Source organism: Sorex fumeus, unplaced genomic scaffold (assembly GCF_029834395.1).
Source record: "Sorex fumeus unplaced genomic scaffold, SorFum_2.1 ptg000098l, whole genome shotgun sequence".
NCBI classification, from domain to species: Eukaryota; Metazoa; Chordata; class Mammalia; order Eulipotyphla; family Soricidae; genus Sorex; species Sorex fumeus.
Window position 1 is genome coordinate 32,645,419 of NW_026606155.1, and position 23,379 is coordinate 32,668,797.

Here is a 23,379-nt window from a genome sequence, read left to right on the forward strand (position 1 = left end):
TGGAGAGAGTGGGCATCCTTGTCTCATCCCTGATCTTAGAGGGAAGGCTCTCAGTTTTTCCCCATTGAGGATGATGCTTGCTGTAGGCTTGTGGTAGATGGCTTTAACCATGTTGAGGAAAGTCCCCTCTATACCCATTTTGGCTAGGGTTTTCATTATAAAGGGGTGCTGGACCTTGTCAAATGCTTTCTCTGCATCTATTGATATGATCATATGCTTTTTATCTTTTCTTTTGTTGATATGGTGGATTATGTTGATTGATTTCCGAATGTTTAACCATCTTTGCATCCCTGGGATGAATCCTACTTGGTCATGGTATATGATCTTTTTGATGAGTAGTTGGATTCTATTTGCTAGTAGTTTGTTGAGGATCTTTGCATCTGTGTTCATCAGGGATATCGGCCTGTAATTCTCTTTCTTTGTGGTATCTCTGTCTGCTTTTGATATCAGTGTGATATTCGCTTCATAGAAACTATTCGGAAGTGTTTTTGATATTTCAATTTCGTGGAAAAGCTTAAAGAGGATAGGGTGTAATTCCTCTTTAAAGATTTGGAAGAATTCACTAGTGAATCCATCCGGGCCAGGACTTTTGTGTTTGGGGAGACTTTTTATTACCATTTCAATTTCCTTGATGGTGATAGGTCTGTTCAGGTATTCCAGGTCTTCTTGGTTCAGCCTTGGGAGTCTATAGGAGTCTAGGAATTTATCCATTTCCTCGAGGTTTTCATGTTCCGTGGCATAAAGTTTCTCAAAGAACTCCCTGAGGATCCTTTGAATTTCTGTAGTTTCTGTTGTAATGACCCCCTTTTCATTTCTGATTCAGTTTATTAGGGTTTTCTCTCTCCCTTTCTTTGTGAGTTTTGCTAGAGGCTTATCAATCTTGTTAATTTTCTCGAAGAACCAGCTCTTGGTTTCATTGATCTTTCGGATTGTTTTATGGGTTTCCATCTCGTTAATCTCTGCTCTGAGCTTTATTATTTCCTTTCTCCTGTTTGAGTTGTGCTCCTTTTTTTGGTCCTTCTCCAAGCTCTTAAGCTGTGAGGTTAGGTTACTTATGTGTGCTCGCTCCTCCTTCCTGAGGAATGCTTGTAGAGCTATAAACTTTCCTCTTAACACAGCCTTTGCTGTGTCACATAAGTTTTGGTAACTCGTGTTCTCATTTTCATTCATTTCTAGGAATCTTTTGATTTCCTCTTTGATTTCATGTCTAAGCCACTCATTGTTCAATAGAGCACTGTTTAATTTCCAGGTGTTTGATTTAGTTTTCTGTTTTTGCATGTAATTTACTTCTAATTTCAGCATATTATGGTTTGAGAAGATTGGTGATACAATCTCTATCTTCTTAATTTTATGGAGGCATGTTTTGTGGCTCAGCATGTGGTCTATCTTGGAGAATGTTCCATGTACGCTTGAGAAGAATGTGTATTCAGCTTTTTATGGATGAAGTGTCCTGTATATATCTACTAAGTTCCTTTCTTCCATTGTTTCCCTCAGATGAAGTATGTCCTTGCTAAGCTTGAGTCTGGTTGATCTATCAAGAGGTGACAAAGCGGTGTTGAAGTCTCCCACTAGTATTGTGTTGCTATTGATGTCTCTTTCCATATCTATGTGTAGTTGTTTTAAGTACTTTGCTGGTCTCTCATTAGGTGCATATACATTTATTATTGTAAGTTCTTCCTTTTGTACAGATCCTTTGATCAATAAGAAATGGCCTTCACTGTCTCTTATGAACTTCTTCACTCTGAAATCGATGTGGTCTGATATTAGGATGGCTACCCCAGCTTTTTTATGGGAGCTGTTTGCCTGTAGGATTGTTTTCCAGCCTTTGACTCTGAGTCTGTGTTTGCTTTGACTATTGAGATGTGTTTCTTGCAGGCAGCAGAATGTTGGGTTCAATTTTCTAATCCATCCTGCCACTCTGTGTCTTTTAAGTGGTGTGTTTAGCCCATTGACATTGAGAGAGATTATTGTTATGGGATTTTGTCCCATTGTTCTGTTGAAATTTGGTGTATTTGAGGGGCCTTTCTTGCCTTTAAGTAGCCCATTTAGTTGTTCTTGTAACCATGGTTTTGAGTCTATGAAGTTCCTGAGCTGTTGTTTGTCTGTGAAACTGTGTGTTGTTCCTTCTATTATGAATGAGAGTCTCGCTGGGTAAAGTATTTTTGGGGAGGCATTTATTTCATTGAGTTTCTTCGCTATGTCTCACCACTGTTTTCGGGCCCTGAGGGTTTCATCAGAAAAATCAGCTGTGAATTTTAAGGATGCTCCTTTGTAAGAGATTTCTTTCTTTGATCTTGCTGCTTTCAGAATTTTGTCTCTGTCTAAGGTTTTGGTCATTTTGATCAGAATGTGTCTTGGGGTGTTTTTATTTGGATTTCTTCTAGCTGGTATCCTTTGGGCCTCCTGAATATGGTCACAAGTTTTCTTCAGCTCTGGAAACGTTGTAGCAATGATGTCTTTGATAGTTTCTTCTTCATCAAGGTTTTCTTCCTGTACCTCTGGGACTCCAATAATTCTTATGTTACCCCTCTTGGCTTCATCATGATCTTCTCTTGTCATCTCTTTCCGAATTGTAAGTCTCTTTTCAATTTTCTGCTCTTTTCTGGAGAGTCTCTGAACTTCATCTTCGAGCTCACTGATTCTGTTCTCAGCAGCTATTACTCTGCTGCTGAGGCCTTCCACTGAGTTTTTCAATTCGCCTACGAGATTTTTCAGGTCTGACATTTCCGATTGCATTTTCCTCATTTCTGCCTTCAAATCCTCTTGTCTTCTATTGGCATTGCTTTCCATTGTTTTAGTTCCCTAAGCATCCTAAGTAGCTCGCTTCTGAATTCCTTGTCAGAGAGGTTGTCTAACACTACAGTACTGTTGGTGTCATCTGGGCTAGACTCTTCAATAAGAAAGTTTGGTGGGCTTTTGCGTTGCTTTACCATTGTGAGAAGTGTGGTTTAGTCCTTCACATTCACTGTTACTATTCTGCTTGATATGCAGTGTGAGTTAAGATAGGCTTATGAGTTATTGGCTACTGTGTTTCTAGTGACTGAGCTAAACTAGAGAAGTTTCCATGTAAGAAGGTAGCTTATGGTTCCTATGGCATATGTAGTGGGAAAATATTTCGCGGCCGCTAACGCGGTTGCGGCTCCGGAAAAAGTCCCTGGTCCTGAGAGAGGAGTTGGGAACGTCTACAGTTGGAATAGGAGCCGTTCAGCTTGGTTGCCCAGAGCTGGGCCTCCGTGCCTGTCCCCCGCAGATCAGGGGAAAAAACCGGTTTTCCAGGACATGGAGCTAGCTGTACATGCGCAGAGAGTATCCCAGGCCCTTGGGGGCGGGCTGTACCTGGTTGGAATTGGAGCCGTTCAGCTTGGTTGCCCAGAGCTGGGCCTCCGTGCCCGTCCCGCGCAGATCTAAATTAAACTTTTTAAAAAGCATCTGCACCTCCAAAGAGGCAGGGGTCAAGATACAAAGCCCACAGATTGGGAAAATATCTTGTATTTTTATGCATACTTTTGTTTTATGTATATATTTTACAATATCCATTGTTTTAAAATCCTCAGGGTCATTTAAAAGTATCTGCGTACAGTCACAGATTAAAAAAAAGACAGTAATTTCTGCTTCTAAAGCCCTTATTTTATACTGTATTCCCATTCACATGAATGTGTAAAAGAATTTTGGGAAAATATATGTCAGAGAGTAGAGTGAAATTTACTTTCAGACATCATCACAGGCAGATGAAAGATGCATTCAATCAAGAAAAACATGAGATGAAAGGTCATCTAAAAAAATGTCATCTAAGTTCAGATGTTACTTGAAATTCTGTCAATGGAAAGTCTTTCTTACTGGTATAGCTCTGGTGTAAATACTCCATAGGAGCCATTGTCCCCGTCTTTTATAATAGAGTAAGGAGTCATAGAGGAATTGGAATGTTTAGGGTGTTTAATTTACCTAAAACAGTCTTCTTTTCTCTTATTGTCCTAGCATAGTTTAATATACTTTTTTACTGCCTCAAAGGTTCTAATTTGAATGATTAATTCTAAAAGTATATAAGGAATGATAAAGTCAACCCAAGATTTTTTTTCCATTTACACTGTGGTATTATGATTCATAATACTGTCAGTGATGCTTTCACTGTTTTTCAGCCTTTAATTCTCAATCTGTGTTTACCCTGACTATTCAGATATCTCTTGTAGGCAGGAAGTGGTGGGTTTAGTTTTCTGCTCCATACTGCCACTCCTTGTCTCTTGATCTGTGGATTTGGGTCATTGACATTGAGTGAGATTATTGAGATGAGGGAACTGATCTGATTGCCATCATATTGTAGGAGTTGTGTGTTTTTGTGAATATTTTCCTTCTTTTTATAAAAGTTCTTTTAATTCTTCTTAAAAAAAGATTTTGGGGTGAAATCTGGTGGTACCCAGAGCTTACTCCTTGTTCTGTGATCAGGAAACATAACATTGCTGACAGGATCAGAGAATCAAATGAGGTGCTGGGAGTTGAACTCAGATTGGCTGTGTGCAAGGCAAGAATCCTACCCACTGTATTATGTCTCCAGTTCCTAGCTTATGGTTTTAATGTAAAAATAATTTTCATAGAAAAACTTGTTTAATTTACACCTATTCACAGAGTATTTTGCCAAAGTTTCAAACCTTTTTTTATTGACATTTTGTCATATTCATTGATACTGTTTAGAGTACTTTTAAAGAATATGAGTATTTGGAAGGAGTTAGGTATGAGTTGGGACCACAGCTAGCAGTATTCAAGACTTACTCTTGGCTCTGCACTCAGGACAAACTCCTGGCAAGGTTCAAGCACCATCTAAGGTATTGGAGATTGAACCTGGGTCAGCTATATGCAAGACAAATATTTTGCCACTGCACTATGGGCCCAGAATATTGTTAAAAGAATTCTATATATAATGGAAATTTATGACAAATTTATTCAATTATTAGTGAAAAATATAAATGATGCATTTAAAATTGCATAGATATTCATCTCTCATGGTATCTAGTATTATAATTAATACTATAAACACTTAATATAGGTTATACATAAATATGTTAATATGGCTAAGGGTCAACACAAAAAAGTCCTAAGTATTTTTCTGTTATATGCAAAAAATATTCTTTTTTTATGTTTTTACATTTTTATATATGTCTTATGTGCTCACTTAGTCTTTGTTCATCATTTCACCAAATATTGGACAGAGTCCAGAGAAACTATTGTTTTGTCTCTTCCTTGTGTTCATTGGCAGCTGTTGTTAGTAACCTACTTTATTGGAGAAAGGACGTATTCAATATGCCAGACACAGTAACAACAAAGTCTCCAATGGAGACGTTACTGGGCCCACTCGAGCAAATCGATGATCAACAGGAGGGCCTTTACTTACTTACTTACTTATAAAGGAAATAGATGATATAGTTGGTACCTTAAGAGCTGAACAATAAACTTATTCAAATATTATATTGCTTTTCTCTTGATGAATTATTTTCTGTGTATTTATTGAATGAAATTTTAATAGGGAGTAAAGATTATTCATGAATCATACAAGCAGCTGGAAAAATACAAAACATGTTGATGTGCTATTTTAATCACATGGTCAAAAAAAGTCACATTTCCCCTTTACTTGGGCCAGATGAAATGACCTTTTACTTATTTGTTCACTGAGCAGAATTTCGACTTAGTTGGAAAAGATGTAATGGTATAAATTTTTCATTACGATCACTCAGAATCTACTTAGAGAAGTGATAAATTAACTTCAAAAATTACAAAATTATTGTGTCTCTAAGAATTTTCTTTCCATTGTGAAGTTCCTATATAACTTCTAAATTAAGGAAAAAATATTGGAAATAAGATGCTCCAAAATCTTGTTATTAACAGTATGACTTGTAAAATATAAGTTATATTTTAGTTGTTCGTTGAGTCTATAAAACTTGTCTTAAAATGTTAAATTTTAATTAAAAATTATATGTGTTTTGCAATATTTTCTAATTTTATATTTGCTCTTGGTGCTTATATTGACTATTACTATTTTCTGTCATCTGATAACATTTTAATTTTTTCTCATGATTGTGTTTAGCTGAATTATTAAGCTTTCTTTGTAACTATGATTTTTGAAAATAATGTCAGAATTGAAAGTATTTCCTGTCACTGCTGCCGTGTGCCTCTTCAGCATCTATGTCATGTGCTTTTTCATTTCCCAATATCCTCCTCATATTTCTTCTTCCTCTGCCTCTTTTCAAAGCTGCTTTTGGAACTCCTGAGAATGTAGAGTGATCAGTTTTTCAAGGTTAACATAGCTTGCAGTGTCCTTGCTTAAAACTGTGTTCAGCACTTAAGACAGCTCCTCTACACAGTTTTTTTTTTTAAAGACTAGTCACTGTATCAGCAGAGCAAATGTACCAAACGGGAATGTGATGTCTTAAGCAGCATGGAAAGCCCTAGTATGAAGGGAGCTTAGAATAATAGCACTGTATAGCACTGTCCTCCTGTTATTCATCGGTTTGCTCAAGCAGGCACCAGTAATTTCTTCATTGTGAGACTTGTTACTGTTTTTGGCATATCGAATACGTCACAGTTATCTTGCCAGACTTTGCCATGCGGGAGACTCTCTGCAGTTTACCCGACTCTCTGAGAGGGGCGGAGAATCAAACCAGGTGGGCCGGGGTCGACTGCGTGCAAGGCAAGCGCCCTACCTGCTGTCCTATCACTCCAGCCCTAGATAGACATATAAATGGTAAAGAAGAGATTAACATTAAGATAAAAATGGGAACTTCAAAAGATAATATACAATTGTAATCTATGATTGAGTCTACACAACTCTTAGAAACACTGTAGCACTGTCCTCCCATTGTTCCTTGATTTGCTCCAGCGGGCACCAGTCCTGTCCTCTCCTGTCCTCCTGTTGTTCAGTTTTCTCGAGCGGGCCCAGTAACGTCTTCATTGTGAGACTTGTTGTTAATGTTTTTGGCATATTGAATATGCCACAGGGAGCTTGCCAGGCTCTGTCGTGGGCGTGGGATACTCTCGGCAGCTTGCAGGGCTCTCTGAGAGGGGCGGAGAATTCGAACCTGGTCAGCTGTGTGCAAGGCAAATGACCTACCTGCTATGCTATTGCTAGAAAAAAATTAATTTTTAAAAAGTAAATAAAGGTTCTAGATAAGAGATAATAGAAAATAAATTTACTTAAACTAAATATAAAGCAACCGCTTGAGTGATAAAGTAGAACTCAAACTGTTCTGGTCTTTTCATTCTATTTTAATCTTAATTTCTTACCATTATTTTGAATAAACAATACTCCTACATTTTCCCATTCATTCTTCTCTCTCATTTTAATTTATTTGTATTGTACTTAAAAATTATTCCCGTGTTGATGTTATTTAACATAAATTTATAACTAATTCACTAAAATTAAGTGACTCTAGTATATCTAAATATAAAAGCAATAAGTTTAATAATATTTTATGGTATAAATAATCTATGCTATGTAATTATTGAGGGATAATAAATACTACTCAATATTTGACTCCACCTAAAGTAACTAATGAGATTGATTTTTGTATGTATGACTCCATTCACAAATTATAAAGAATAGGGACATAGATTAAGTGAAGATCTGGAAAAAGAAATTATCTAGATAGTAAATTCCTAAAGGCTGCCTACATATATGTATTATTGCAAAATGATCAGGACAACCAAAAGCAATTATAAAAGATCGTAAGACTATGAAACTTAAGATTCTATAGATACCATATTCACTTTTCACTAAAGCCAACTGAACTTTCAAATATCTTAACAGATAGTGCAACACACGCAATGATAGATGGAATATTTTCCTTCTAGATCTTGAATATTATTGTCAAAGGTAGATTTCAATGACTATAAATAGAAAAGCAAATGACTGAACAAATGGCCTCAAAGATTACCAGAAGCTTTCCTATATCAATATTTTAATTGCTCACTCTAAACTGCTTACTTCCTAGGATTTAGAAAAGGAAGAAGTTTGGAAAAGTAAATATTGAATACCAATATGAACAGGCACAAAACTTTTTAAAAATGTCAATTGTTAATAAAGAGATGAATGTAACCAATATGAATTAAGGATAAAACAAATGAAGTAACTAGAGAATATAAATTTATCAGGTACTTATATTTTCTCTTTTCACTAGCAGCTCATAAGTGTTAGCACTGAATTACGCTTAATTAAAAATAGAATTTTGTTTGACTATAAATTATTTAATCATGATAATCAAACCATAATTTATTTATATCTCATACTGGGAAAGCCTGGCAAGCTACCCTTGATGTATTCGATATGCCAAACACAGTAACAACAAATATCATAATGGAGACGTTAGTGGGTTCGCCCCAGCAAATCAATGAACAACGGGAGGACAGTGCTACAGTGTTAATGGCTATATGTTTGATTACATTTTTAAAAGGGAAAAGATCATTAGTCTTACTTCAAAGACTTTAGTAGAATTAAAGACTAATAATTTTAATTGGAAATAGTCCTTATTATTTAAAAGCAAGGATTATGCTTGTCTTTTTATTATTGATGACTAGTATGGGTATTCAATAAGAATGTAATCTACTGAATTCAACAATGCTTACATAAATAATGAACTCTGCCTTGAGCTATGGCATTATTTGATGTTTTAACTTAAATCTTTAAAAATTTATTTGTCATTTTAATTTTCCATTTTTAAAATAAACATAGTTTTGAGTTTTAAAATATAAAATATATATTTAAAGAGTGTTAGGGCAATTGCCTTGCAAGCCACCGGCCCGGCTGAGCCGGGTTCAATTTTCCTCCCCTCTGGGAGAGCCGGGCAAGCTACCGAGAGTATTTTGCCTGCACGGCAAAACCTGGCAAGCTACCCGTGATGTCTTCGATATGCCAAACATAGTAACAAGTCTCACAATGGAGACATTACTGGGCCCGCTTGAGCAAATTGATGAACAACAGGAGGACAGTGCTACAGTGCTACATATTTAAAGAGTGTTTTTCAAAATATGACATTGAACTCCACTTTACATTTAAAGGAGTTAATTACACTCCATTTTCATATTCTCTACCTATGGAACACAAATATTTTGTTATATTTTAAATTGTTATAGTTGGCTGGAGCGATAGCACAGCGGTAGGGCATTCACCTTACAAGCGGCCAACATAGCTGACCCGAGTTCGATTCTTCCACACCTCTCGGAGAGCCCGTCAAGCTACCAAGAGTATCTTGCCTGCACAGCAGAGCCTGGCAAGCTACCCGTGACGTATTCGATATGCCAAACACAGTAAAAATAAGTCTCATGATGGAGACATTACTGGGCCCACTCGAGCAAATCGATGAACAATGGGAGGACCGTGTCTACCGTGTCATAGTTGAAAGACTAATTGAAATTAGTGGCTTATAAAAAAGTCCACCCTATTTCACTTCATCTGAAATTCATGCAAGAATAGGAGGACATTAAATTATTTCTAGCCTATCTGGTATTTTCCAGAATGGCTTAAATTGTGGCTCTAAAAATCCCAGTTCTAACTTGACTAAATTACATACATGGCTGATATGCTAAAGTTGTTAAGACATACACTGTCATAAAAACATAGATCAATGGAGCATTTATGCTATTGTTATTATAGATACAAATAGAAAAGAAAGTGATGGTTGAACCACTGCTTACCCTTAAATCTTACCAAATATGTCTTCTCATATAAATAGTTTACATGAGAATCACTCAATTGAGGTCTTGTGATTACCTGGGGGTTCTGTGGCTTTAATTTTCTCTCTAGAATAATGGTTGGTTGTCATATATTATTGCCTTAAATTATTATTATTAGAAGCCAGATTTCAATAGCAAATATTTCAGCAATAAGGAATTAGAAGTTCTAGTTTCTTAAGATCTGTGATCAAATATTGACACATGGACATAGTTACTATATTTTATTTGTTCTATTTTATTTTATTATTTTTAAATTTTTTTTAGTGAATCACCATGAGATACAGTTAAAGACTTAGAAACTTTCATGCTTATGTTTCAGTCATACAATGATTGAGTAGCCATCCCTCCACCAGTGCCCATTCTCTACCACCAATGTTCCCAGTATCCCTCCCACCACCCCTACACCATCCTCCCACCTCTCTCTCATTTTGGGTGCTGTGGTTTGGGATATAGGTATTATACATCTATTAGTAAAGATGAAGTTATGAAATTCGTGGCCACGCGACCTTTTATTCTCTAGTTCTCACTCTCAGAGAACCCGGCAGGCTACTGAGAGTATCATACCTGCCTATATGCCTGACTGGGAACACCTGTAAAGGTGATTAGAGGCTGCCCCAAAAGTTTTCATCCCTCTTGGAAAGCCTGCAAGCTACAGAGAGTATCCTGCCCACACGGCAGAGCCTGACAAGCTAACCGTGGTGTACTTGATATGTCAAAAACAGTAACAATGAATGGTCCTCATTCCCCTGATCCTGAAGGAGGCCGCAATATGTCATCAGGCTACACTAGCACGTGACAGGGATGAATGGAGATGTTACTGGGCCTGCTCAAGCAAATTGATGAACAACGAGGTGATAGTGATAGTGATAGTGATGAAATTTCATATAAGTGGATTAACATGATGAATATCATGCTAAGTGAAATGAGTCAGAAAGAGAGGGACAGACATAGAAGGACTGCACTCATTTGTGGAATATTAAGTAACAGAATGGCAGACTAACACACAAGGATAGTAGAGATAAAGACCAGGAGGATTGCTTCACAGCTTGGAAGTCGACCTCACATGCTTGGGGGGAAAGGCAGCTTAGATAGAGAAGGGACCACCAAGTAAAGGACAATTGGAGTGCCCGCTTAGGATGGGAGATGTATGCTGAAAGTAGACTATAGACTGAGCATCATATTTTATTAGTTAGTCATTGAGTATGCCTAGATCAAGGAAAAGAACTATGGATCCCTCCTTTTAATAGGAGTGTTAAAGAGAATGTAGCCATTTTTCCTGCATTATAATTATGTTTAGTAGATATCGTGACAAGTGATCGAATATGTTAAAGGTAGAACTAACAAGAATTAGATGAACAAATGGATTAAGGAATGAATTTACCAATGAATTTAACAATATATTTAACAATGGGCTGGAGCGATAGCACATTTGCCTTGCACACGGCTGGCCTGGCCAATTCCTCCGCCCCTCTCGGAGTGCCTGGTAAGCTACCGAGAGTATCTCGCCCGCACGGCAGAGCCTGGCAAGCTACCCGTGATGTATTCGATATGCCAAACACAGTAACAACAAGTCTCACGATGGAGACGTTACTGGGCCCGCTCGAGCAAATCGATGAACAACGGGAGGACTGTGACTGTGACCGTGATGTAAGTTCCTAGAATTCAGTTTCACATTCCGGTATGTTGAGACACTATAGCTTATTCACAAACATATTTGTAGTTGCTATTTATCATTATCCACTTAACCTCTCCTCTCCCCATTTCTAACATTCCTGTTCACCTTACACTCTTATAATTCTCCTCTTTTTCCTCAGAATTTAAGAAAATTATTTTAGCATTCTTTTGTTAACTCATAAAATACTTACCATTTTGTAAAGTAGTTTTCAGGTCATATCCAGTAGTGCTTAGTGTTTATTCCTGATTCTATGCTCAAGAATTAGTACCAGTAGTGCTCAGAGAAGACCATTTGTAATGCCCAGGATCAAACCAAAGTCATCCATCTGCCAGGCAAATATCTTAACCCCTGTACTGTGTCTTCAGTCAAAAAGTGCTTATTATTTTGAAAAGTTTCCATTTTCATTTTCTAAAATTGTGAAATGCCATATCAGTTAAATGATTATTCTGTCAATAATTTGTTTCATTCTTTGTCTTAATTCCATTATTAGTGAAATAGAATTCCAAGATTACTTCTATAAAAATTTTGTTTGCAAATAAAGATATTCAAATTTTAAAGATCCCATTGAGAAATGTCAGCAGTATATTCTTTCATATTTATTTTAAACAAAATGTCATTAACTTTAAAAAGATTAAGTGGGATCAAAATCCCTAAATAAAAGCAAGATAAGTAAATGTTTGTAAACTTTCTATTGTAAAACCTAATTTTTTAAATATTTATTGAACACCTGTTCATTAAAATTATTTTCTGAAATAGATTAAAGCTTTTAAATAATCTCACTTGGTATATTTTATTTCATTTCCTTTAAAATTGGATTTTGTTAATGAAACTGAAAATTAAAACAGCAAATATTCATATTAATGGTCATTTTTTTAATGTATGAAAGATATAGACTATGTCATTGTTGTTTTAATTTGCCCTAATTATTGTCTTCTGTTGGATATTAACCCTAAGAGTTTTACGCTTCATGGATTGCCCCTTTTCCTCCCTCCAGAGAAGCTTTCAGTAATCTTACCAGCACCCTAATGCGCTGAGTTTATCTTAACCTTTCCTTTGTGCTTTAATTCTCATTTTCACAATTCCTCACGTCAGGGTTGCTTACTTTTAAGTCAAACTTTCTGGAAATTCTGGACTTTGTAGTGGATTACTTGCTTTACTATTTCCCCGATAGTCTTTTCCTGTTTTGCCATAGAGCAGTGTTCTTAGCTTAAACACAGAAAGACCATTAATGCTGTGCTCCTAATATCTGAGAGTTGATTGACTCTGAAATATATATACTCATGGACATCCATCATAATTACTTGACTCAGTTGTTGGTTACCATAGTTCCTAATACCCCCGAAAAAAGGGATCTCACCATGGGCCTTTGATAGACCCAGGGCAAGTGGAAAATCTACACTGGCATCAAAATGGGGCAGTCTACAAAGCATCATAGGTATTGATGCAAGCTGCTATAATTGAGAGACAGGATGTCCAGGGAGATGGACAAACTGAACCGGCCAGAGGACTTAGTCTGGGGTTTACAGTAAAAGCCTTACTTGCCCTCAGAGAACTAAGAGCCCAGACAACTAAATTTTGGAATCTCTATCTCTTACTGTTTTTATCCAAGTAATTGCAAGTATTAATAAGAAGTAAACTTAATTGTTTAATATGTACAACTAAATGCAAAGATAAAAGCAATATAGATGTCCCTAGGAGACAGGGTGTCTTCTTGAGTTGATGCCCCAAAGTAAATTGCCTCTGTGGAAATGCTTTACCTCTGTAAATGATCAGTCACGCCTATGTACAGTACTATACCTCAGACCCTTTCAGATGCACTATAAGTATTTAAGAGCTCTGCATTAAACAGGCCAATTTGGTCTGTGGTCTCTGGCTCTGTTCCTGTGACAGGGAGGCAGTTCTACGGCACTGAATGTATGTGTCACTCATCCACAATTTGAACTCACAGCCTTGTTCAGTATTTTTATCTAGTACTTATTTGTGAAAATATCTATGCAATGCATGTTACTAAGTATTTATTCGCATTTTTTTGGCTTTTTGGTTTGGGGGACCAGACCTGGCAGTGCACAGGCTTAGTCCTGGCTCTATGCTCAGGGATCACTCCTGTCAGGGTTTGGGAAATTATGTGGTACTGGGATAAAGGTTGGCCATGTACATGGCAAGCACCCTACCTGCTGTAGTATTACATTTGACCTTGTTTACAGATATTTAGGGGATAAATTATTACTTACTTTTTTGAAAGGAGCATACTGTTAACAAAAGTGAGCCAAGGAGAACAGGGTTGATAAAGATGGTCTGAAATACACAGTTTAGACAGAAACTCAACTGTTTTTTAAAAAACTTTTGGAGGATCAGATCAACACTAGTAGCTGACAAAATCTGGAGACAGCATTCAGTAAATTATTGGCTGAGGGAGGGAGTAGTAATTCAGAGACATTAATGATTTCTTTCCAATTCCTAGGTAACAATACCTCAAATAGCTTTATTCTTAACTAAAGCAATGGAATCAAAAAAGTTTGTAGCACAGAGATACTATAAACTTCACTGTAGCACTGTCCTCCCATTGTTCATCGATTTGCTCGAGCGGGCACTGGTAATGTCACCATTGTGAGACTTGTTGTTACGGTTTTTGGCACACCGGATATGCCACAGGGAGCTTGCCAGGCTCTGTCGTGGGGGTGGGATACTCTCAGTAGCTTGCTGGGCTCTCCCTCTGAGAGGGACGAATGAATCAAACCCGGTCCGCCGCATGCAAGGCAAACACCCCACTTGCTGTGCTATCACACCAGCCCTATATAAATTTAATGACTAAAATTTTAGGGACTCTGAAGCTCTTATTTTATTTTATTTTATTATTTTTTCTTTTTGGATCACACCGGGTGATACATTGGGGTTACTCCTGGCCTTGCATTCAGAAATTACTCCTGGTGGTGCTCGGAGGGACCATATGGGGTTCTGGGAATAAAACCTGGGTCAGCTGCTTGCAAGACAAATGCTCTACCTGCTGTATTAGCGTTCCATCCCCAGACACTCTTATTTTAGATGTTAAATCTAACTGTTTAGTCCTGAATCCACCTGAAATTTGTCTTTGGGGCCTCTATTGATGATGTTCTATGAAGAATATTGATAAACAGAGACCCTTTCCAAAGGCCAGAAGGAGCAAGAAATAAGGAATAACATGTTTTTCTAAACTGAATTTTTTCTAAAAATTTTAAATTTATTAATTTTCAAAAAACATTCATATGGCTTGAAGATAACTATAGCAATAAAACTGAACATTCTTGAGCAAAAAACCAACTTTAGATTATCCAATTCCTCACAAAATCTGCTAGCTCTCTTTACTTTTTTGTCAAATTGACTAAAATTATTAATGCTATGAAGTCATGTTTATAACAACATTCACAGAGCAAATACCAAGTTCCTTGCTGTATTCTTATGGATGAATATGCATTAACCTCTAAAAGTTGTAAAACGTATGTTGGCAGGGTATATTTATTGACCAATATGCATTTTTTTTATTGTGACATTTGTTTTACTTTCATCATTTCTTTTCTTCCAGCTCTTCTTTATGCAACTATTTTTGGAAATGTTACCACAATTTTCCAGCAGATGTATGCCAACACCAACCGGTACCATGAGATGCTGAATAATGTACGGGACTTTCTGAAACTCTATCAGGTCCCCAAAGGTCTTAGTGAACGAGTGATGGATTATATTGTCTCAACATGGTCCATGTCAAAAGGCATTGACACAGAGAAGGTATGTGACACTGGTTTTGTTATTATTTCTAAAGGCTCTTCCGATGTGTATTGTTTTCCTGCTTACGTATTGCTTATATAATTGTTTCATAAATAGTGCTTTACATTTTGTAAGTGATATTTCATTCATTTTATGGAGTGCTTAAAAGGAACAAAGCATGCAACCATTAATCTTCAGTTAATACTAGTTATCATGCTCAATTTAGAAATTGTTCCTGCAAAGATTATTTTATTTTTCCCAACACATTCTCCTTTGCCTTGCCATTCAGATTGCTATATTACTCAAATTCTAACAGTACTACCATTTCTCTTGCAAGATGACATTAATGTAGCACACATATATGTTGACTTCTGTGAAACACTCCTGAAACTTATGTAGTGTTATAGTGTAATTGGACTTTAATTAAGAATAAAATAGATGATTTTAAAATGATGAATAAGTGTGATTTTATAAGCTAAAAATTATATCTATAATGTTATCCTCCACTCAAATATCTCCCTTATCTCATGCTTCTAAAGTAATTTATAACTTTTTAATTTTCATTTCTATTCACTGTATCACTGTATCACTGTCATCCCGTTGTTCATCAATTTCCTTGAGCAGGCACCAGTAAGGTCTTCATTTATCCCAGCCCTGAGATTTTAACAGCCCTGAGCCACATTGGAGGCTCTTTTACGGTCAAGGCAATGAGACCCATCATTGTTACTGGGTTTTTGCATATTGAATACGCCACGGGGAGCTTGCCAGGCTCTGCTGTGTGGGCAGGATACTCTCGGTAACCTGCCAGGTTCTCTGAGAGCAAGAACTAGACAATAAGAGGTCATGCAGCTGCGAATGCGGCCTCGTGCTTCCAGGAGTTTGGTTTTATAGTCTCTGGCTCTTCCATTGATGGGATTACACGGCAGAGCCAGGAACAGTTAGTGGGTGTAACAGCTAGCTACTGGAAGATGGGGGATCTGGGTTGAGGAGGTCCAGTCCCGATCCAAGCAGATTTTGAGATTTCAGCCCTGGTTCCCTCACACCTGGGTTGCTCTGCCAGTTTCCTTCATAAGTGAGGCTTGTCTGAGTGTGTGGAGAGTGGTCTTAAGCATGGCTGTGGCTGGGTTTCAGAGGTCTTCAGCTGCGGGGGCTCTTCTCCAAGCAGGGAGGGAAACTCAACCTGCCCCCCTCCAAGGGGCCCGGGTGAAGACAGCCAGGTGCGGGGTCAGGGGACTCTACCTTTATTTCTCTTACACAAATATATAAATTTATTTCTCCCTCTTTTGTTATCTTACATATCTAATTTCTTTTTTGTCTTCTCATGAAACCTCTTCAAGTTTTTTCTGATTATCTCATATTTTTCTAACTATCTAATATTTAGGTCCAAATATTAATTCAAAATCCTCCTTAAAAATCAAAGAAACCAAATTTTAAAAAAATTTGCACTTCTGACACCCAGCTGATTCCCATAGAATATAGGAAATGACAAATACACAGAACTTTTGAGAAATCCAATCTCAAGTTATTTTACTTACACGTTATCAGAGGACTAATAATGCCTATTTTCCACAAATCATTTTAGTGATTGAGGTGAAATTGTAGTTTTTCTTTAAGGTCTGCTTCATAAGTACTTTTCAGTGTCAAAGGAAATGAGCATATAATCAAAGTGGATGTTGAGTTAGAAGAATTTCATGAATAAGAAATAGGTAGTTTTAAGCCAGAGCAGATTTTGTTAGTTTTAGCTAGAGCAGATGGTTGAGGAAGGGATGGGTGGGGGTGGTAAAATGTACATAAAATGTAAAAGCAAGAAGAATATGAGAAAAAGGTTTTCAGAGGAGGCGCAAGTGAAATTCTTAGGGGTACTTGTGTGGAGAAATTTTTAAAAAGGGTAAGATTTGCTCTTTTTTTAAACAGTTTAATTTGTTACAATTAAAGTGTACATATTCATGTATATTCAAGTCACTTTATTGCACCTAGGGAGGGTTTCCAGAACTGTTCCCTGGAGGTGTGAGAGTTATTGTTTAAAGTATCAAATATAGGCTGTCCTCTCAGGTCTATCTTCAGTGAAAATGAAATTAAGAGAAAACCACTTGCCTAGTCAATCACCGTCTTAGAAGCTTTACTTTCCAGAAAATTGCAAAGGTGTCACAGGTTACATGACAAAACATTAGTAAAATGATGGAATAATGGGTTTTTATATTACAGGAAAGAGTTCGATCCACAGCTTATTTTTCAGATTTAGTACAAGGCAGATTTTTGAGCTTATGTTCTTTGTATTCCTTAATATTTGCTGTTACCCTGAATCAGCAGAGGAGTCAAGCAAATTCTTTCAAGTTTTCCCCTTGAGGACCTGCTCAGTTGCCTGCCTCATAAGATAGGGTGCACTACACTGGCATGGAGTGTGTTAGGAAGTGAACATGCCCTGTAGCAGGGAGTGGTTTCTAAGTCCCCATGATCAGATTCTTTGTTTGCTTGCTTATTCAATATTTATAGATACAGAGATACACTTTTCTTATTTATTTGTGGGTCATACCCTGCAGTACTCAGGACTTCTTTTGGGATCTGCACTCAGGGATCATTCGTAGTGGGACTCAGGGAAACATGTTTTGCTGGGAATTGAACCTGGGTGTTCAAGGCAAGTGCCCACATGCTGTACTCTCACTCTAGCCCCAGAGGAAGTGTACTTCTGATCACTAGTGTGTCCAGGGAAAATGGAGAGATAGGGAAAAATTTGAGAGGCGTTAGTAATAAGGATGACGTATATTCTTTTTATTGAAATCAAAAGATGTTTGAGAAAACAAGGTTAAATATTGATATGAGTTAGTTTTTTCTTAAGAGAAAATGATAGGTGTGTCTTTTAGTGGAATGAAAATTTCTCAGAGAAGTTATTGACTAACAGGAAAAGCAGATTTAAATAACTATTGTAAAGATGAAAGTTTTGTGGTGTATGTATAAAGCCTATCTAAAGTTTAATTTAATACGGCAAAAAACTCTTTATGTTGGTATTAATTTTATCCAGTCTACTAAAAATATCTCTACTCAGATTTACAAGTATTGTCAGTAATAACACTGTGAGTAAAGAAAATAAAAATCATGTGCTAGAGTGGGTATGGGAAGGGAAATGGGAGATTCCCACTAATGGCATAGTCAATGAGGCTGAATTTTTTAATTATTTTCTTAGACGACAAGCCATATGCTATCCCGGAAAGACAAAGAAAAGTCATTCTACTCTCTGGCTTAGAACAGAACCTAATAAATAAAGCAGAAATCCTCTATGCCTTATTAGGCATCTAATTATTTGATAAATAGTATATTTCACATGTAATAAGGTTTGGTATTAAAGCATTGAACTAAATAATTTGTTGTGACACAAAAAGAGGAAACACATCTTAGAACTTCATTATAGATAAGAACTAAATATAAATGAAAATACACATTACAAAGATGGAATTGTATGTAATAAAAAAGAACAACATATCTAAGGAAATATTTAACCAAGATTTCTCCTCATGGCCTAATATAAATATCAGAAGAACTTTGATTTAAATGTAAAAACAAGAAACCATAAAGTATTGGGAAAGTTATAAATAGATTTATGTTCATGCTTATTAAAGCAAGATAATATAGAGCAGATTAGCTAAAAAATAAATTTAGTTAAAAATTTAAAACCTATAACACCAAAATGCCATGGAAATGAACAATGATGAAGCATTTGCAACAAATATCACAAGTAAAAGGCTAATTGCTTTAATATATAAGACAAATATGTAAATTAATAACTAGAATACCAGGGGAGAAAAATATTAGGTAATTTATAGAACACAAAAATATTTTAAAAGTCTTATTTTTATTTGCTATGAATAAAGAAGGTAATTATGACATAGTATGTCAAAATGATGAAAACACTGCCCAGTTTTAGCAAATGATGTTAGTAGCTATATTATCATATAATTCTGGTTTATATATACATATATATCTGTTTTTCAGAAATTTATTGATAACAATTTGAATAAAACAAAATTTTGAATTTTAGGAAATGTATAGAGGTATTCTAAACATTTTTGTATATCTTCTCTTTCTATTTAGAGTTTCTCCTTAAGTTATGTACGATTTAATGATTTAAACAATGCGTTGAGGCGAGAAATACACTTCAAAGGATTGGAGAACATGCTTAGCATGCTTGAGACCTGGAGTTTGATCTCCAGCCCAGCATGAGACCCTCACCATGAACACTACCAGAAATATTCAGAAATATTCTTGATGGTTCCTGAGACCCATAAGAAGTCTATGGTGATCACCAGCACCACAGATCTTAAGAAGCAGCTTATCACCAGGCTGTAGCTGTACCACCAGGTTTGCAAAGCAATGTCTATACCACTGGGAGTGGTTCCTAGAACTCGGTACTGCTAGGGAGGAACCTCCAAATAGCATATACGCTATGCAGGTAGCCCAAAAACACATGGAAAATGCTCAACATCACTTAGGAAAATGCAAATCAAAATCACAATGAGATATCACCTCACACATATGAGAATGGTCTACATCAAAAAGATTGAAAATTAGCATTTTTGGTGAGGATATGCAGAAAAGACTCTGACACACTGTAGTAGGACAATAAATTGGTATAGTCTCTCTGAGAACTGGTATAAAGATTCCCTTAGTAAAATTGGTATAGTCTCTCTGAGAACTGGTATAAAGATTCCCTTAGTATGATACAGCATGAGACACTCAAAGGATAGAAAATCAATTCAGAAATATACCTCATTGTAGACTCTCTTAAAAACTGCCACCTGATGTCTAATGAAGCTGTCTAAAACTAAAGTTCTATTCATTTCTTAGAAACCTGACACACTGACATTCTTTGACCATCCAGTTAAGGAAAATTCTATCTTCTTTAGAACAACTTCTCCCCTTGCCCCCCCACCCTCCCGCCACACACACACACACAAACACACACACACACACACACATTTAGACCTCCACCAGATTCTGTCACTTCACCTTGAGTTTTGTCCTTCATGTCCAGTCTTTATTCTTTTATAGTACTTAGCACAGCAACACATGATCTTATGTGACATTCTCCTTCGTTTTGTTTGGGGAGAGCACATCTGGCTATGCTCAGGGCTTGCTCCTGTATCTGTCTTCAAAGAACACTCCTAGTGGTGCTTGGTGAACCATTAGGTGGTGCAGCAATTTAACTGGTGTCAGCCACAAGCAAGGGAAGAATATAAACTCCAACACCGTCTTTACAGCCCTTAGGTGATATTTTTAATTAAAAATCTATACATTTAATAATTATCTATCTATTCCATATTAATTTGAATTGTAGACTCTTTATAATAAGAATAAATTTGAGGGTTAAGAATATATCTACAAAATGAAATACTATAGAGCCATTAGAAAAAAATGAAGTTGTGAAATTTGCTGATATATAGATGGATATTGAGAATATCATCTTTCTGAGTGAAATTAGTCAGAGGGAGAAGGACAGACATAATGATGTTACTAAATACTGAAAGACAATACTCTGAAGGCATGGTTGTTAGGAAGCTTGGCATAGTAGGTGGAAGGCACTTAGGACAATGACAGTGTAAAGTGATAACTCTGGAAAAGAACTGGGTGATGAAAGAAGGAGTGAATGCATGATGGCCCTTCAATCACAATATTGCAAACTAACATGTCTAAAAGGGAAAAACAAAATATAAAATGTCTACCATAGAGGCAGGCTGGTAGTCAGAAGGGAAACTCTAGGCATTGATGGAAGAAAGGAGACACTGGTAAAGGGAGGGATGCTCCAATATAGTATGACTGACACTTAATTATAAACAACTTTGTAACTTTTTATCTCATGGTGATTTAGTAAATTTTTAAAAAATAATACAGCTCAGTGGTAGAGCACATACTATTGTGTGAGGTCTTAGGTTGAATCCCTGCAATAACATACACGCATGCACACACACAGTGTATATGTTCAAACCTGTTAAATTAAAAGGATGGGAAAAAAAGAGAATTGACAGTAACCATAGCAGGGAGACACCATGATATATAATATATACAATATAATATATATGTATATACATTTAAAGACAGCAGAAGCATTTGAATTTTAAGAATTATCCCATAACCAATATTAGAGATTTTGGTTTATCAATAAGCCAAAACTCTGTTTTACCATATGTATTGTAGCTCTTATTTTGTTGATAGTTGCTTTAAAGTATTTAATATTTTTTTAATGGGAATGACTGTGAGATACGCAGTTACACCTTTGTTCACAATCAGATTTCAGTTATACAATGTTCCAATACCCATCCCTCCACAAGTGTACATTTCCCACCACCAATGTCCTCAGTTTCCCTCCCACCACCCCTTCCTGCCCCACCCCTGCATCCATCTATACATATAGCAGGCTTGCCTGCCTGCTTTCCTTCCTTCCTTCCTTCCTTCCTTCCTTCCTTCCTTCCTTCCTTCCTTCCTCCCTCCCTCCCTCCCTCCCTCCTTCCTTCCCTCCCTCCTTCCTTCCTTCCTCCCTCCGTCCCTCCTTCCTTCCCTTTCTTTATTTCTCTCTCCTCCCTTCCATACTTCTTTCCTTTCTTCCTTCCTTCCTCCATCCTTCCCTCCCTCCCTCTCTTCTCTCCCTCCCAACCTTCCTTCCTTCCTTCCTTCCTTCCTTCTTTCCTTCCCTTTCTTTCTCTCTCTCCTCCTTTCCATACTTCTTTCCTTTCTTCCTTCCTCCCTCCTTCTCTTCTCTCCCTTTCAACCTTCCTTCCTTCCTTCCTTCCTTCCTTCCTTCCTTCCTTCCTTCCTTCCTTCCTTCCTTCCTTCCTTCTTTCCTTTCTTCCTTCCTTCTTTCCTTTATTTCTTCCTTCCTTCCCTTTCTTTCTCTCTCTCCTCCCTTCCATACTTCTTTCCTTTCTTCCTTCCTTCCTCCCTCCTTCCCTCCCTCCCTCTCTTCCCTCCCTCCCTTCCTTCCTTCCTTCCTTCCTTCCTTCCTTCCTTCCTTCCTTCCTTCCTTCCTTCCTTCCTTCCTTCCTTCCTTCCTCTTGGACATTATGGTTTTCAATACAGATACTGAGGGATTATGATGTTTGATTTTTTACCTACCTTCAGCATGCAGTTCTTATCCAAAGGGATCATTTCCAACAATCTTTGTCATAATGTCAACAATCTTTTTCTATTCAAACTGCCTATGTTGCCAGACATAGAATGATTGCACTAATTCGTGGAATGTAAAAAAATAATCAACATAATATAAGACTAAAACCTAAGGACAGTAGAAACAAGGGCCAAGAAGATTGGTCCATAGTTGGCTGCTTCAAGTGCTGGGGGAGAAATAACGGTTTTTACATTAACTATGAATTACACTGGAAAAGACTAAAACATAGCATTTGAAACCAAATGTCTCTGTTCTGATCCTTCTTTTCTTTTGTTCTAAACAGCTGTATTTTCTCATTTGCTAGTACAATGGAAATTAATGATGCAGTGAAACTAATTAGAGAACAACCTTTGCCCTGATTACTGAGATTTCCTTCAGTTGTTTCCAGTATTTAGTTTTATAGATTTTTAAAATTCAGCTTTATCCTACAGACAAATTAATCACCATTATTTAATTCAGTCTTGACTTATGTGAGTAATGCTTTCTTTAATACAACTCCTGGCACTAAAATTTGGACTGATATTGAGATTGTAGCATATTTATCATGGATGTTTGCCTTAGGCAATACTTTTACATTATACAGTAGCTAAATAACTTTTAATCATTGAAGACATTTTACTTGACTACTAATTACAATAACTTCTTTATGTTTTTAATTCTTATTTATATTTATTTTGAGCCACACCCAACAATGCTCAGGGGCCACCTTAGCAGATTTCAGGGACCATAAGGTGCTTGGGATTGATCAGGGTCAGCTGTGAGCAGGCAAGCACTCTACACACCGTACTATCTCTCTAGCCCTGATTAGATTTTTTTTAAAGTTAATTGAACACAATTAAAACAAATCCTCCACAATTTGTTGCTTCTAATATTATATGCACTTAAACAGTGTAGTGGATGGAATGAGTGAGGATATGAAAGAGAAAGAAAAAGTTAAAGAATGATGGATAAAGCAGAAAAACTATTCTGAACTTCAAAATGAATTGTTTGGGAAATAATTCAAATTAAATAATGGCAGGGAACTTTATTTTCAGTTTTATAATAGCATTTTGTGCAACATGTATTTTTCATCACACTGGCTTCCCATGCATTTTTTTTA

General features: G+C 36.7%; 1 protein-coding gene across 1 annotated transcript in view; it reads left to right on the forward strand.

The window, feature by feature from the left end:
* Positions 1-23,379, forward strand: part of KCNH5 (potassium voltage-gated channel subfamily H member 5) — a 391,167-nt gene that overhangs the window by 234,178 nt on the left and 133,610 nt on the right. Inside the window, exon 8 of the mRNA XM_056134093.1 lies at positions 14,949-15,148. Within this exon, the coding sequence (XP_055990068.1) occupies positions 14,949-15,148 (200 nt within the window). The remainder of the gene's footprint in view (positions 1-14,948; positions 15,149-23,379) is intronic.